We start from the raw sequence: 15,525 nt of genomic DNA on the forward strand, positions 1-15,525 counted from the left end.
AGTAGCAGTGAGAAGCTCTGAACTATCCGATCACACATTTCAGTTTTTGAGAGTGACCAGTGGTTTAAATGTAGCTGAAAAAATGAAAAGAATTATTGTGATTTCTTTGTACAACGTGTAATCGTTTTACTTTTATTATCATTATTTTTTTATAATTTGCAAGATTGTTGTTGTTATATATCTACTGTACTATTCATAATTTCTGATTATGTGTAATGTATAAATTGGAAGAATAAATGAATTTATTATTTAAAAAAAAATGTATTGAAGAAATTTGAGAAATGTCCCAAGTAACCTGAACTGTCTTAATAACCATTTATCCAGAGAGAAGTGGAGAAGTATGTATAGTGAGGTTGTTCCAAGCAATCAGTTTTTGTAATTTTCTAAAACGCTTGATTATTATTTCAATATTTTCTGTCCAATAAAGAGAATTAAAATGAGCTGTACAGAGAATAAAAATGAGTGGATCACTGAGGATATATTACAATTGAGACAGGATGTAAGAAATGCGTTCAAATTATTCTCGCAGAGTAGGGATGCAACGAAAGAGAGAGAGAGAGTACATGATCTTGGAAAAATCTGGTGTAGTACACTCACACAGCTTTCCTTGCTCATTGAACTGTGAGCCTCATTCTTAAACGAGAATAATTTAGGGGAATAACATAATGGCGATTGGCGGCAACATATTTGAAACTACGATCAGACTTCTGTATATGTGTATATATAACTGTTTTCAGAGTACTTTTTCCTTTGTATGAATTGTGAAATTCCATGATTTTTTTTGAAAGTCGTCAAAACAGCTGTTCTACAGATGAAATATCTCGACTATGTGTTCTTTTTATGAACTGCTCTACCTACCTAACTTATGCACGAGAAGGAGGTTACAAAGTTCATTTCTGAAGGATGGGGTGGCCACTCATTAGTTTCCCAGAAAAGAGACTCATGCCGTTGATAGAGCTGATGAATCAGCCAAAAAATCGGTCAAGTCATTTTTGAGAAAATCGTGAAAAACATGGTTTTTAGTAATCATCCGCCATTTTTCTCAATGATATTACGGAGCTCCTGCAATTTTCCCAGAATTGAGACTCATGTCAGTTGATAGGGCTTATAAATATCTATAATATTATAAGCTTATAAATAGCTTATAAATTGCTCGTGTCAGATCCTTATAGTGTAAGGACCTTGAGTTCCAAATTGAAACCTCGTATTTTCGGCTCATTTTCCAGTTTTCAGATATTTCTGTCAAATCTCGTAATCGGACAGAAAAATTTGCTTCAGCCTTTTTTCTAGATTATGAAATTCTGGATAAAATGAGATCATTCAGAACTCTCTATCTTCATCGAGTATTGAGTTATGATTTTTCAAAAATCAGTGAAATTTGAAGAAAAAATCAATTTTGATGAATTTTAGTTTTTGATCAACAATATCTTCCGATTGTTACCATTTAGATGTATAATTCATAATCCCTCTGGGCGTATTTTGAAGCTGAAAATTAGGTGTTTCTCACATTACAAGGAGCATTATTGTCAGGTGTACCTGGAAGTCCATATGAGATAGAGCGCTCTACCTGATCTCAGATTGTAGAGCACAAAAATACGCCCAGAGGGATTTTGAATTATACATCTAAATGCTAACAATCGGAAGATATTCTTGATCAAAAACTAAAATCCATCTGAATTGCTTTTTTTCTTCAAATTTCACTCATTTTTGAAAAATCATAACTCAATACTTGATGGAGATAGAGAGTTCTGAATGATCTCATTCTATTCAGAATTTCATAATCTAGAAAAAAGGCTAAAGCAAATTTTTCTGTCCGATTACGAGATTTGGCAGAAATATCTGAAAACTGGAAAATAAGCCGAAAATACGAGGTTTTTGGGCCACCCTGTATCTAGCACAAGGAAATTTCGCATGAAGAAATTGGTTCTGTACTTCTATTATGTAACCAAATAATATATTAAAAAATCAGAACTACAATATAAATTGCAAACACCAAGTATATAGTGACTAGACTAATCGGCGTTACAAGCAAAACCATATCAGTTTGTGCACTGGTGACGAGTAACAAATCAGCTCAATAATTGGGATCGTATCGCACGGTACTAATCTTACCATTACTTCATGGTTTCTAATATTATATATTGAGTATGACAATGATTGTGATATAAGTATTGTGATTTTTGACAATGAGAAAAAAATCATCCGTTTCACTGTCCACACACTTATTTTTCCAAAAATGTTTCATATTCATTTATTGAAGGTAGCAGGAATCATCTGAATCAGATTCAACTCGTTTGGATTCAAATAGAATGTTTTGAAGGAGTTGAAAACATAGGGAGTGGGTTTTCAGCAAGTAGGTCGCTTCAGAGACATTGTATAGCACACAACTGTAGCAGGGTGCTGACCCATCAACCATATATGGTTACAGTAATCCATTCCAGTATTTTCTTAATTTTTCTGGTGTTAGTTGTTTCAAGAAGATGCTAGATTGTAATAACATATAAATTGTCTAATTTTGAAGATTAAGGAAATCATGAACTTCAACTTTTAATATTTCCATTGCCAACATAGACTGTTCTTATATCTATCGATTTCTCAAAAGTATGATAATAATTTGTTTGTAAATGGTATACAACTCATAGCATATAATAAGAGTTTACGAATTTTTTTTTAAATACCATTCCATGCACAATTCATAATATGAGGAGAGGTAAACATTTTGGCAGAAGCCAGCGGAGTCTTGACAGAAATCACTGAATCAACCGCCTTGAAATTCAGGTTCACATTGAATTGCGAATACATTCAGTTTTATAGCTTTTCATCTATCCAAGTCACTCCAAACATCCACGACATCATTTCAAATCCATCTCAACATAACATTCATTATCCATGATTGAGAAGGATACTCTTATTCTTAACTCGTATTTCAGTTCGGGATTATTTTGGGCTTCATTTATTTTTTGTATCATGTCATTTCATATGGATTGAATCAATCGATATAGAATGTTTCTTATGATATATGTATATATATTTTTTTATAGGGATTGAATCAATCGATAATGATTTTTTTTCATATTTAGACATGTATAAATAGTGTTTATCCAATACATAGTAGTAGCTTCACTTACTGTAGAGAATTATTGTCTTATTCCCTAAAAATCTCATCCCCATCTCAGAGTATTTTTCAAGCTATAACATTTCCAATTTATTATATTATAACAGTGATATAATCTTAGACTGTTAACTTCGATTACAGTGGTTTTTGTCAAAACAAAAACCAAATCCAACTTAATAGAAAGAATTCAAATTTCTGACCATATTGGAGTAATGTTTTTCATTATCCAGTTCCAAGAAATGAAAATTAATAGTCGCTGATTCACTACTCTCTTCGAATATTGAATATTTGTATCACAGAATTTGGAACTGAAATAAATATTCTATTATCTTTGAACGAGGAGAGATACAGTTTGCTGCAGACAATTATGCAGGGGAAGATCTTTGGACGACGAGGACCAGGAAGACGCAGGGTATCGTGGCTTAAAAACCTCAGGACCTGGTTCAACAAAACATCTACTCAACTGTTCCGGATTGCTGCAAACAGAGCACGGATCGCTATGATGATCGCCAATATTCGTAACGGATTGGCACCCTAAGAAGAAGAAGATTATCTTTGAACAGAAATAAAACTATTCCATAACATTCTGTATACTAATCGATTACTTCACTAGAATCCAAGGTATATAATTAGTATCCACGTTAAGACTTATGATGAAGAGTCTCTATTCGTGTTCACATCATCGAATCCGCCGCCCGCAAGAGTCTAAAAGGGAGCAGCAGCGTTGATTACATCCGAATTCCGAAATTAGGCTGACGTTGGAGTGAGATTTATTCGGGGGCGACATGCCATGCGAAGCCCCACCGCCACAAAGTCACAGACAGAGCCAGTCGACGCGGTGAAGTGCGATCCCAGCTTTAAAGTATGAGCGATGTGTGTGATGATGCCTGAAGAGGGGAAACTGTATTTTCCGGGTGAAAAACGAGCGGACGAATTAAAAAAGTCGCGCTGTATGGATTCGAACGCGGTAGTGAGATTCACTTCAATCTGTCATCATATGCTGTATACAACATTGATGCTCCCCATTCAACCAATGTTGACAGTCTAGAGTGAATTTCACTGTAGCTGTCCCGCCGCGATGTCATTTGAATGGCGTAGGCCACGATTCCAAACAGGCGACACCGTAAATATTCACTCCTGGAGAGGCTTTTGGCCGAAAATGTTCGCTCTTCTGTCTTTTTGAGAGCTACCCGCTGCTGCTGCTACTGCCCATCAACTCTCTCGCACCACCCGTGAAGTTTCTACCACATGTTCTTCTAAAATCAAACTTTAAGTCCATTTTCCCAAAAATTCACTTTTTTTCATGCATTTGACCCTTTTTCTCAGGATCTAGAAGCAGTACAGATCTGAAATTTTTACAGAGGTCAGAGATAGGCCTGATACAGCTACTGAGTTTTTCATAAGTCTGTATCTTCAAAATTGATTTTATAAAAAAAAATTATAGTGAAATTTTAGAAATAAAAAAGTTCACACAGAAAAAAAATCATTAGAAAAAAAATATGGTAATCTATAACTTGAAAAAAACTCAGTAGCTAGTTGAAGATATAAGTAATTCATGTGCAAAAACTCACTTCTGTAAGATGAATAGAACCTGAGAAAAAGGTACTTGAAAATGATCAAATTAACATGGGCAAGAAACATGGTTCCGGGTCCCCTTAAGGGACTGATGTCATTCTCCTATCAGGAACTAATCTATGAATTAGGGAGCGCTAACACAGAAGATAATTCTGACTTAGAGAGGTCACATAATATAATATGCTGAAATGATATGAGTGGTAACATATACGAGATAATTCTGGAATGAGAAGAGTATAATCATATAGGTAGGAATCGTGAATGGAGTGAGTACCTGCTGATATAGAAATTATATTAATATGTAGGCTATATCTCTAGATAATTCAATGTTTTCAAGTTTTTAATTACAGTTTAGTGACATATTTAAATCCTTCTTGGTTTCTAATTCAATTGAATTCTAAATATTGGAAGACAAAGTTTGATTCCAAGTAAAGCAACATACGTTTCAGACATACTTCTATCAAAATTCGGGAAGAGAACAGTTTTGGGCTGGACTGTTGGTCCTTTTCTGATCATATATTCGATTTGTCTAATTTATTGAACTTTTCATTTGACTTTCAGTACCACCGAGTATAGTGGACAAGGAGACGAGCACGGACCTGGTTGTGAGAGAGACAGTGAACGTGACACTAACGTGCAAAGCAGTTGGCTACCCGGAGCCGTACGTCATGTGGCGGCGTGAGGACGGAGACGACATATTCTACAATGGAGAGAATGGTGAGTCACTTTATTTGATACATATAAATTGATAACATATATAAACACATATCAATAACAATATTTATAACATATAAATTGTTACATATAAATTATTGAACCTTCCTTCCTATTCACAACTACCATGTTCGTATCTGAGATTCTTTTTTTGTTCTTCGATATGGATCAATTCGTGATTCGTGTAGAACTTGAATTGCCGGCTATCAAGCTACACGGGAGCTAGGATCCCTTACCATGAATCGTGTCTGAAACTGTCAGAGTATTATTTTTTGTGTTGCTCTTATTCCATTCAAAGTTGATCCATTTCCAATAGATCAGTTATTCCATTTCGAAGTTACACCAATGAAGAAGTTATTCAATTTCAAATAACTTCAATGAAAAAGTTATTCCATTTTCAATGAACAAATATATGATGAAGATTGAGCCCAGTATCATGAATCGCATCCAGAATCGACAAGGAAACTAGAATACAAGAATTTGATCAGGTGTCATTATCTCGATCTCTGAAAAAAAGGAATAAGTGGATGACAAATTCCTTTGATTGTTTGGAGTGGTAATTTTGACATTGAGTTTTCTGTATGTTCTGAGGCTTCACATTTTCAAGTCGACTGAAAATTTCTCATGCAACATTTGTCTATAATTTGATGTGAAAGCGATGATTTCTCTAGTTATGGAACTTTGTTGAACTCTGTTGAAAACTGATGAAGGCCCATATGCACCGTCTAAGTTTGAAAGGAATTGATCATTTATGAACACATAATAAGAAAAGTGACTAGTGTGAAAAGTGAATAAGTATATTATCTTAACTTGAACTCAGATTAGCGTTGAATCATAGAAGAAAGATGAGTAGCATAAGCACAAGCTATTACTTGCACATGCTATCATTTATCAATATTCGAACCCCCTTTTTAAACGATTCCTTGCAAGTTCTATTTGAAACTTTTATAAAAAGTTTGAAAATGGAATGGGCCTAGATCTTCTTATTGACCTTGAAGACTATATTTTAAAGATTACAAAAACTATAGTCTCCTTCTTCTCCTTGCCTTCTTCCCATTATTTGGGGTCAGCTTAACTGACATGCGGTCGCCAGTTCACACGATTCTGGGTATATGATGAAATTTAATGTGATAAAACTATAGTGATATTCAATTCATTCCAACATTCGTGCCAGCATTCATGTTCATTGCATAACATTCAAACAATGGTGACAGTGACAGTTGAAAGCCAATCTTATTATAGTAGTTAATTGGTTGGATTCACCTATTAGTGTGTCATTTCATGAAGATCAATTCTGTTGTTCCATTGTGAAATATTGTCAATCCCTAAAAGCAGCAATGGAAACGTAGTATATAAAAATCATCACTCAGCTACATGTGCACATAACCACTTCATCACTTTTTCTTAGAACTATCCAAAATTCATTTATTACATTGATATCCAAAAACTATAGTGATATTAAACTTCCAAGTTAGTCAAACCGGGTGGGACTGAGTATCAACAAACTTGCGTACTGCTCTGTTGGGAGAGGTCCTCCATCTGAGTAGCTCCAATCTAATTTTGTTAATTGACAGAGGAATGACAGAATCCATTCTCATCATAGATTATCAACTCTCAGCTGGGACATCACGTAACTCATAACGCAGTTTGATTGCTGTCATTCCGAGTGGAGTAAAACCGTCATTAAGGAACCCTCATCAATTCCTGACACAAAAACAATTATCTAGAGATTTTCTCCACTGTCCAAGAAGACGTCTCTCTAATTTCCGAAACCAATCAAAGGAGTATCATCAGCAAATTTGTCCACTCTTCTTTTATATTGGTCTGTATGATAATGATAGATTCATTTCTGGATATTCGTGTTAGTAGGAAATAAAAACAGCGGATTGCCATTTGAATCAGTTGTAGGATCAACAAAACTTTTCAAGCTGTCAAATAATGTTGTCACTCAAGTACATCGATCAGCTCACCAATGTACTTACCAACATGATTATCATTGATTAGTATTGGAAAATTGAATCATACAACAATATCATAGTATTGAGCATTATAATACATCTAACAGAATCAACGTAGTGCTACTAAAATCTAAAATAATTTGAAGGATTTTTCAATTACAAACTAGGAGACAGCTATTCAAAAACCAGTGTTTACTATCAGTTATAGAACAATATATTGAGTGGAGCTGGAGGTAGAGATATCATACATCAGAAAACCATTGGAAGAAGGTCTTGGAAGAGTAATGATTATTCGAGCATGAATATTGATTGAGATACTCTCATAACGCTTCGCAAATAATTATCTTGTGGAATGTTTGACATGCTGACTATAATTCAACTGAATTTTTATCCAGTATTGGAGAACAAATATCATTTGCATTACAAAATTTAGAAGAAAAAGTACTTGATCTTGATCAGTAAAGTAATGAGCTCAATTTGGGTACTCATGAATCTGATAATTTCTATTTGTGGTGATCTGATACTCTTGGTATAGTTGTGATACAATCTTGAAGTAAAAAAAGCTCGCTACTTTCAAGATCTTCTCTATAAGAAAATCTTCTTTGTTCTCCAATAAAAAGATAGCACCCCCTTCCTCCTCCGATCGACGTCTCCTGTACTTCTCGCTAGTTTCCTCTTCTCACGCCTTGACTGCAAATTGAATTGACAAAAACCTTTTTACAGGGAAAGAGAGAGTCCTGAGAGCTAGTTACGTTTCGAGTAGAATGAAGCCACAGAATCTAGCTGAGTACCTCTCTCGTCTCCTGTGTTGGTTTGTTCAATGAGATTTTTCACAAAATCTGTATTTTTAGCCCTCATTTTGCTACCATTTATAAGCCTCTGGAATCATAATTCACTCAGAATCCTTCTTTTCACTCACGTAGAACTAATGAAGTCCAGATTAAATTCAGCTCAGGTTTGATCTAACTGAAACCACAAACTTCATACGAAATTGTTGGTAGTATAAATCTACACATTTTATAGAAATCGCAATATATATTATTCTTAAAGATGTTTATATACAAGTCTACTCAATTTCTTGTTTTTAAAATAACATCATAGTGGAATTTCTTTTCATTTGTGATATCATATTCAAAAACTTCTCAAAAAGGGTACTATGATGTTATTTTAGAAATAATTATTAATATATTTTAATTTCCACTTTGAATTTTCTAATCTATTTATCAAGGACTAATGTAATGTGGAATCAGAGAGAATGTTGACCTTCTCCATCTGTCTGTAACACATATAACAATTAATTCAAAACATACTTTATTAGCAGAGTCGTTGAATCAGTTGAATTCAGATAAGGGTTTGGTCTGACTGAACTCAACAACTGCAGACTGCACTCTTGTCTGGATTTCCAGTAAGTTATCATTACATTCATGCATCAAGCAGTTTCTCTCGCTGATACTTTATTGGTATTTGAGACAAATTGTGAAGTCTCAATAATAATTATTGCTCTTGAATAATAAGCAGTATCAATCAATTGAATCTTTGTAGTTAGAATTCCTTCATGATTTGTGGATTAATATTAACAGTTTACAGTTATCTGTAATTTCATTATCCGAAGTTTATCTGTAATTTACAGTTATTATCCCGTGGATAATATTCTAGCAACGTCAGAATGATTCTGAAATCAATGAAACCGATGATAATTGCAAATGATTGTGAAGTATTGTGACACATGGCTCATGGAATCAAAGCTTATTCATTCGAAAATCACTTCAACACCGATCCAAGCCCAAGTTTCGCAGTCAGATAGCCACTAGCGGAGTTTGCAAGCAAGATATGAGTATGGATGATTGCAAAATCAATCTGATGTTTTGAGGGTGGAGTTCCATCGCAGCTTCTCTCAATTTTCAGAAGTATGGTTAATAATTAAACACTAGCTCGCTGATTAAGGGCTTCAGCTACGTGGTGTTCATTAATTATTCAGCTCAGAATGCCAGACAGTTGAAGGATCACTTTCACTCCCCTGTTGAACCTACTTTTGTCTCATGCTCCCTAATTACCTCCAGTATCACACTCTCTCTCTCTCCAGTATCATCCTCTCGTATTCACACAGCTTAATCCTCTTTCACGCTCAACTATGATTGAAAACATAGCCTATTATTCATCACTTTGCATCCTGATAAAATTGAAAGGTCGAAGCCTCATTCAGTTCCTGTGTTCACTTAGTAGTTTACACATTTATCTCTTCTGAGATCTCGAGGATTATCAATGTATTAAGGTGTCATCATCACCTTACTACAGATATCACTAGTAGTTCTGCGAACAGTGGACCTCGCTCATGAATACAACTTTCAATCTAATGAGAAGGGCCAGTACAATAAGTACAGTATATTGTGAAGATTTAGCCTTGTCATCTATTATTTTCTCCATTGAAAGTGCTAGAGACACTGTTTCCAGGGACACAGGACTTATCAAGGAGGTACCTTTATATCGTCTCCATATTTACAATATAAACATATATTACAACTTTTCTAATAATTAACTATAAGGAAGCGTCAACTGACGGAAGAATGGAATATGCAGTAGGCAATTTAGACGATGGTGAGACGGAAAATGATTCTAAATAAGATGGGTTTGTTGGTGACAATGTCAGGAGCTTGCTAATGATGTTTTTCATGAAAATTGGATTCAATGTTATGGCTTGTTATGCCTATGCAGAATGTTAATGCTCAAAAATCGGTTTCCGATCTCATACCAAAAGGAGAACAAAAGACTTGACACTATAGAGCGACACAAAAATGCATACAATACAATAATTATTGTACCTGATAAACTGAAAATTCAGTTGAAAAATAACTGATAGAAGTTATGAATAAAAGAAGTTGGAGATTGAAGAAATGTTTATGATGTTAAATATTGTCTATAACTGAAATAGTTGTTGATTCATTAGTTGATTAATTTTTATGATGATAAAAATTGACACAACTAAAATAGTTGAGTTATCTGTAACATAGACATAATTATTTATGTATATTGATATTGAAATTTTTTAAAAATAATTTATCAAATTGATTTGATAAATCAATTCAATAATAATGAGATGATTCAATTTAATTATTCTATATAATCATAATAATTATTCTATTATGATAATATATTATTAGAATAAGATAAAACAATTAGTATCGTCTGCAAAAAAAATCTGGTTGGAACAAGATTTGAACCTGGGTCCCACAGTGTGAGATACAATGCTCTAACCGACTCAGACACCATGGCCTGATAACAATGGATGCGAAAAAGTAGGAACATGAATTGCTGCATCTTCAAAGATATGAAAAAGTAACTTTTGAGGTTAGTCTACGGTTTTTTAAATATTACCAAGAAAAACGGAGGTTTTACCAAAATTCGTTACACATACCTTTCTGCGCCTTGTTTCAAAGAACTTGCATATTGAATTTCATCCAAATCGGACAATAACTGCGGTACAAACAAACGAACAAACAATCAGACAAAAGCCAATCGAGTCGAAACTAAGACCTCAGCTTCGCTTCGTTCAATTATCAGAGAGCAATATTATGATCTGTGATTGCTTCATCTATTTATTCGTTTATTCAATCCATTACTTGAATAGCATGTGTGGTAATTTGTCGTTTCAGATACAATAAATTCAATATATATGAATTTCTGGGTTCACTCTATTCTTGTATCATTCCTACAAACAATTGTGCTCTAATTTTCTTCGACTGATATTTCTTCTGTATTTCGGGGACGAATAATACAGCTTATCAATGACTATATTAGGTATGAATTTGATCAAAATCGTTGGAGCTGTTTTTGAGGAAATCGCGAAAAACCCTGTTTTTGACAACATTTTCGTCATTTTAGCCGCCATCTTGAATTGCATTCGATCGAAATTGTTCGTGTCCGATCCTTATATTGTAAGGACATTAAGTTCCAAATTTCAAGTCATTCTGTTAATTGGGAGATGAGATATCGTGTACACATACACACACACACCACACACCACACACACACACACACACACCACACACACACACACACACCACACACACACACACACACACACACACACACACACACACACACACACACACACACACACACACACACACACACACACACACACACCACACACACACACACACACACACACACACACACACACACATACAACACACACACACACACACACACACACACACCACCACACACACACCAACACCACACACACACACAACACACACACACACCACACACACACACACACACACACACAACACACCACACACCACACACACACACACACACACACACACACACACACCACACACACACACACACGTACCCACACCACACACACACACACCACACACACCACACCCACACCACACACACACACACACACACACACACACACACAACACACACCCAACACACACACACACACACACACACAACACACACACACACACACACACACACACACACCACACACACACACACAACACACACACACACACACACACACACACACACACCACACACACACACACACACACCACCACACACACACATACATACACACATACATACAGACCAATACCCAAAAACCACTTTTTGGACTCAGGGGACCTTGAAATTTAGAAATTGGGGGTACCTTAATTTTTTTCGGAAAGCAATACTTTTCTTAACTATGGTAATAGTGCAAGGAAAGTAATAACTGATAATTATGAATAAAAGAGGTTGGAGATTGAAGAAATGTTTATGATGTTAAATATTGTCTACACCTAAAACAGTTGTTGATTTATTAGTTGATTAATTTTTATGATATTAAAAATTGACACAACTAAAAAAGTTGAGTTATCTGTAACGTAGACAATAATAAATATTTATGTATTGATATTAACGATTTTTTTAGAATAATTTATTGAATTAATCTGATAAATCAATTTAATAATAATAAGATGATTCAGTTTAATTATTCTATATAATCATCATAATAATTCTATAATGATAATATATTATTAGAATAAGTTAAAACAATCAGTATCGTCTGCAAAAAAATCTGGTTGGAACGAGATTCTCACAGTGTGAGAAACAATGCTCTAACCGACAAGGACACCATGGCCTGATAACAATGGATGCGAAAAAGTAGGAACATGAATTGCTGTATCTTCAAAGATATGAAAAAGTAATTTTTGAGGTTAGTCTACGGTTTTTCAAATACGTATTACAAAAAACCAGAGGTCTCACCAAAAATCGTTAAACATAGTACTTTTCTGCGCCTTGTTTCAAAGAACTTGCATACCAAATTTCATCCAAATCGGACAATGACTGCGGTACAACCAAACAAACAAACAGATGAAAGCCAATCGAGTCGAAACTAAGACCTCAGCTTCGCTTCGGTCAATTATTAGAGAGCAATATTATGATCTGTGATTGCTTCATCTATTTATTCGTTTATTCAATCCATTACTTGAATAGCAAATGTTTACCACACATGCAAGTTTGTCGTTTCAGATACAATAAATTCAATATATATGAATTTCTGGGTTCACTCTATTCTTGTATCATTCCTACAAACAATTAAGCTCTGATTTTCTTCGACTGATATTTCTTCTGTATTTCGGGGACGAATGATACAGGCTTCACGACTTCTACAACATTTACATGTTTCGTCTGCTTATCTCTTATATCTTTTCCGAATTAGCTCTTCTGGGAAAAAATATCTTGTATCTCGTCCAAGGATTTCATTTATACTTAGTGTTGTACAAATCAAAGACAAATTGATGAAAAATAACTTATGCCAGTAGTAACAAAAGGAGGACTCTGGGACACAAGTGTCCCAGATTCCTCCTTCACCTCAAGGTCATCCAGGTCAACCAAACCTAACCTCAAGGTCATCCAGGTCAACCAAACCTGACCTCAATGTCATCTAGGTCAACCCAACCTAACCTCAAGGCCATCCAGGTCAACCAAACCTAACCTCAAGGTCATCCAGGTCACCAAACCTAACCTCATGGTCATCTCATAAAATCATATACTCATAAAATCAGGAATAAATGAGAAAAAAAAATTAAAAAAAAAACACATAAAATCGGGAATAAATGAAAAAAAAAAATGGGACATTGTGTCTTGTGCAGTCGTGCCACCAGTACATGTGTGTGGGTGATTTTCATGTAGTAATGAGATCACACCAGATGAATATGTCCATACCTACTAGATCAAGATGTCCAAGGGAGACTCTAGATCGACATGGCCATGCTGCTCTAAAGATCAAAATGGCATTGAAGATAGATATTTTCAACGACTCCCACTCCATGTTCAGACATGACATATGGACATTCTCAATGACCCTCACTCCTCCTGTCATATGGACCATCATGTCTGTATGGCATAATTGGGTCGTCCACTCAGTGGTCAGTCAGTCAGTTCAATTACTGATCAGTCACTGTTCAGTCACTGTTCACTCCCCTGTTGAACCTACTTTTGTCTCATGCTCCCTAATTACCTCCAGTATCACACTCTCTCTCTCCAGTATCATCCTCTCGTATTCACACAACTTAATCCTCTTTCACGCTCAACTATGATTGAAAACATAGCCTATTATTCATCACTTTGCATCCTGATAAAATTGAAAGGTCGAAGCCTCATTCAGTTCCTGTGTTCACTTAGTAGTTTACACATTTATCTCTTCTGAGATCTCGAGGATTATCAATGTATTAAGGTGTCATCATCACCTTACTACAGATATCACTAGTAGTTCTGCGAACAGTGGACCTCGCTCATGAATACAACTTTCAATCTAATGAGAAGGGCCAGTACAATAAGTACAGTATATTGTGAAGATTTAGCCTTGTCATCTATTATTTTCTCCATTGAAAGTGCTAGAGACACTGTTTCCAGGGACACAGGACTTATCAAGGAGGTACCTTTATATCGTCTCCATATTTACAATATAAACATATATTACAACTTTTCTAATAATTAACTATAAGGAAGCGTCAACTGACGGAAGAATGGAATATGCAGTAGGCAATTTAGACGATGGTGAGACGGAAAATGATTCTAAATAAGATGGGTTTGTTGGTGACAATGTCACGAGCTTGCTAATGATGTTTTCATGAAAATTGGATTCAATGTTATGGCTTGTTATGCCTATGCAGAATGTTAATGCTCAAAAATCGGTTTCCGATCTCATACCAAAAGGAGAACAAAAGACTTGACACTATAGAGCGACACAAAAATGCATACAATACAATAATTATTGTACCTGATAAACTGAAAATTCAGTTGAAAAATAACTGATAGAAGTTATGAATAAAAGAAGTTGGAGATTGAAGAAATGTTTATGATGTTAAATATTGTCTATAACTGAAATAGTTGTTGATTCATTAGTTGATTAATTTTTATGATGATAAAAATTGACACAACTAAAATAGTTGAGTTATCTGTAACATAGACATAATTATTTATGTATATTGATATTGAAATTTTTTTAAAAATAATTTATCAAATTGATTTGATAAATCAATTCAATAATAATGAGATGATTCAATTTAATTATTCTATATAATCATAATAATTATTCTATTATGATAATATATTATTAGAATAAGATAAAACAATTAGTATCGTCTGCAAAAAAAATCTGGTTGGAACAAGATTTGAACCTGGGTCCCACAGTGTGAGATACAATGCTCTAACCGACTCAGACACCATGGCCTGATAACAATGGATGCGAAAAAGTAGGAACATGAATTGCTGTATCTTCAAAGATATGAAAAAGTAACTTTTGAGGTTAGTCTACGGTTTTTTAAATATTACCAAGAAAAACGGAGGTTTTACCAAAATTCGTTACACATACCTTTCTGCGCCTTGTTTCAAAGAACTTGCATATTGAATTTCATCCAAATCGGACAATAACTGCGGTACAAACAAACGAACAAACAATCAGACAAAAGCCAATCGAGTCGAAACTAAGACCTCAGCTTCGCTTCGTTCAATTATCAGAGAGCAATATTATGATCTGTGATTGCTTCATCTATTTATTCGTTTATTCAATCCATTACTTGAATAGCATGTGTGGTAATTTGTCGTTTCAGATACAATAAATTCAATATATATGAATTTCTGGGTTCACTCTAT

At 34.7% G+C, this 15,525-nt stretch overlaps 1 protein-coding gene across 8 annotated transcripts in view; it reads left to right on the plus strand.

Annotated features, from left to right (window-relative positions):
• Positions 1-15,525, plus strand: part of LOC111063342 (lachesin) — a 246,186-nt gene that overhangs the window by 180,223 nt on the left and 50,438 nt on the right. For all 8 annotated transcript variants that reach the window (XM_039436213.1, XM_039436210.1, XM_039436199.1 and 5 more), the window contains exon 6: positions 5,252-5,407. In XM_039436213.1, the coding sequence (XP_039292147.1) occupies positions 5,252-5,407 (156 nt within the window). The remainder of the gene's footprint in view (positions 1-5,251; positions 5,408-15,525) is intronic.

This window comes from Nilaparvata lugens, chromosome 1 (genome assembly GCF_014356525.2).
Source record: "Nilaparvata lugens isolate BPH chromosome 1, ASM1435652v1, whole genome shotgun sequence".
NCBI lineage: Eukaryota > Metazoa > Arthropoda > Insecta > Hemiptera > Delphacidae > Nilaparvata > Nilaparvata lugens.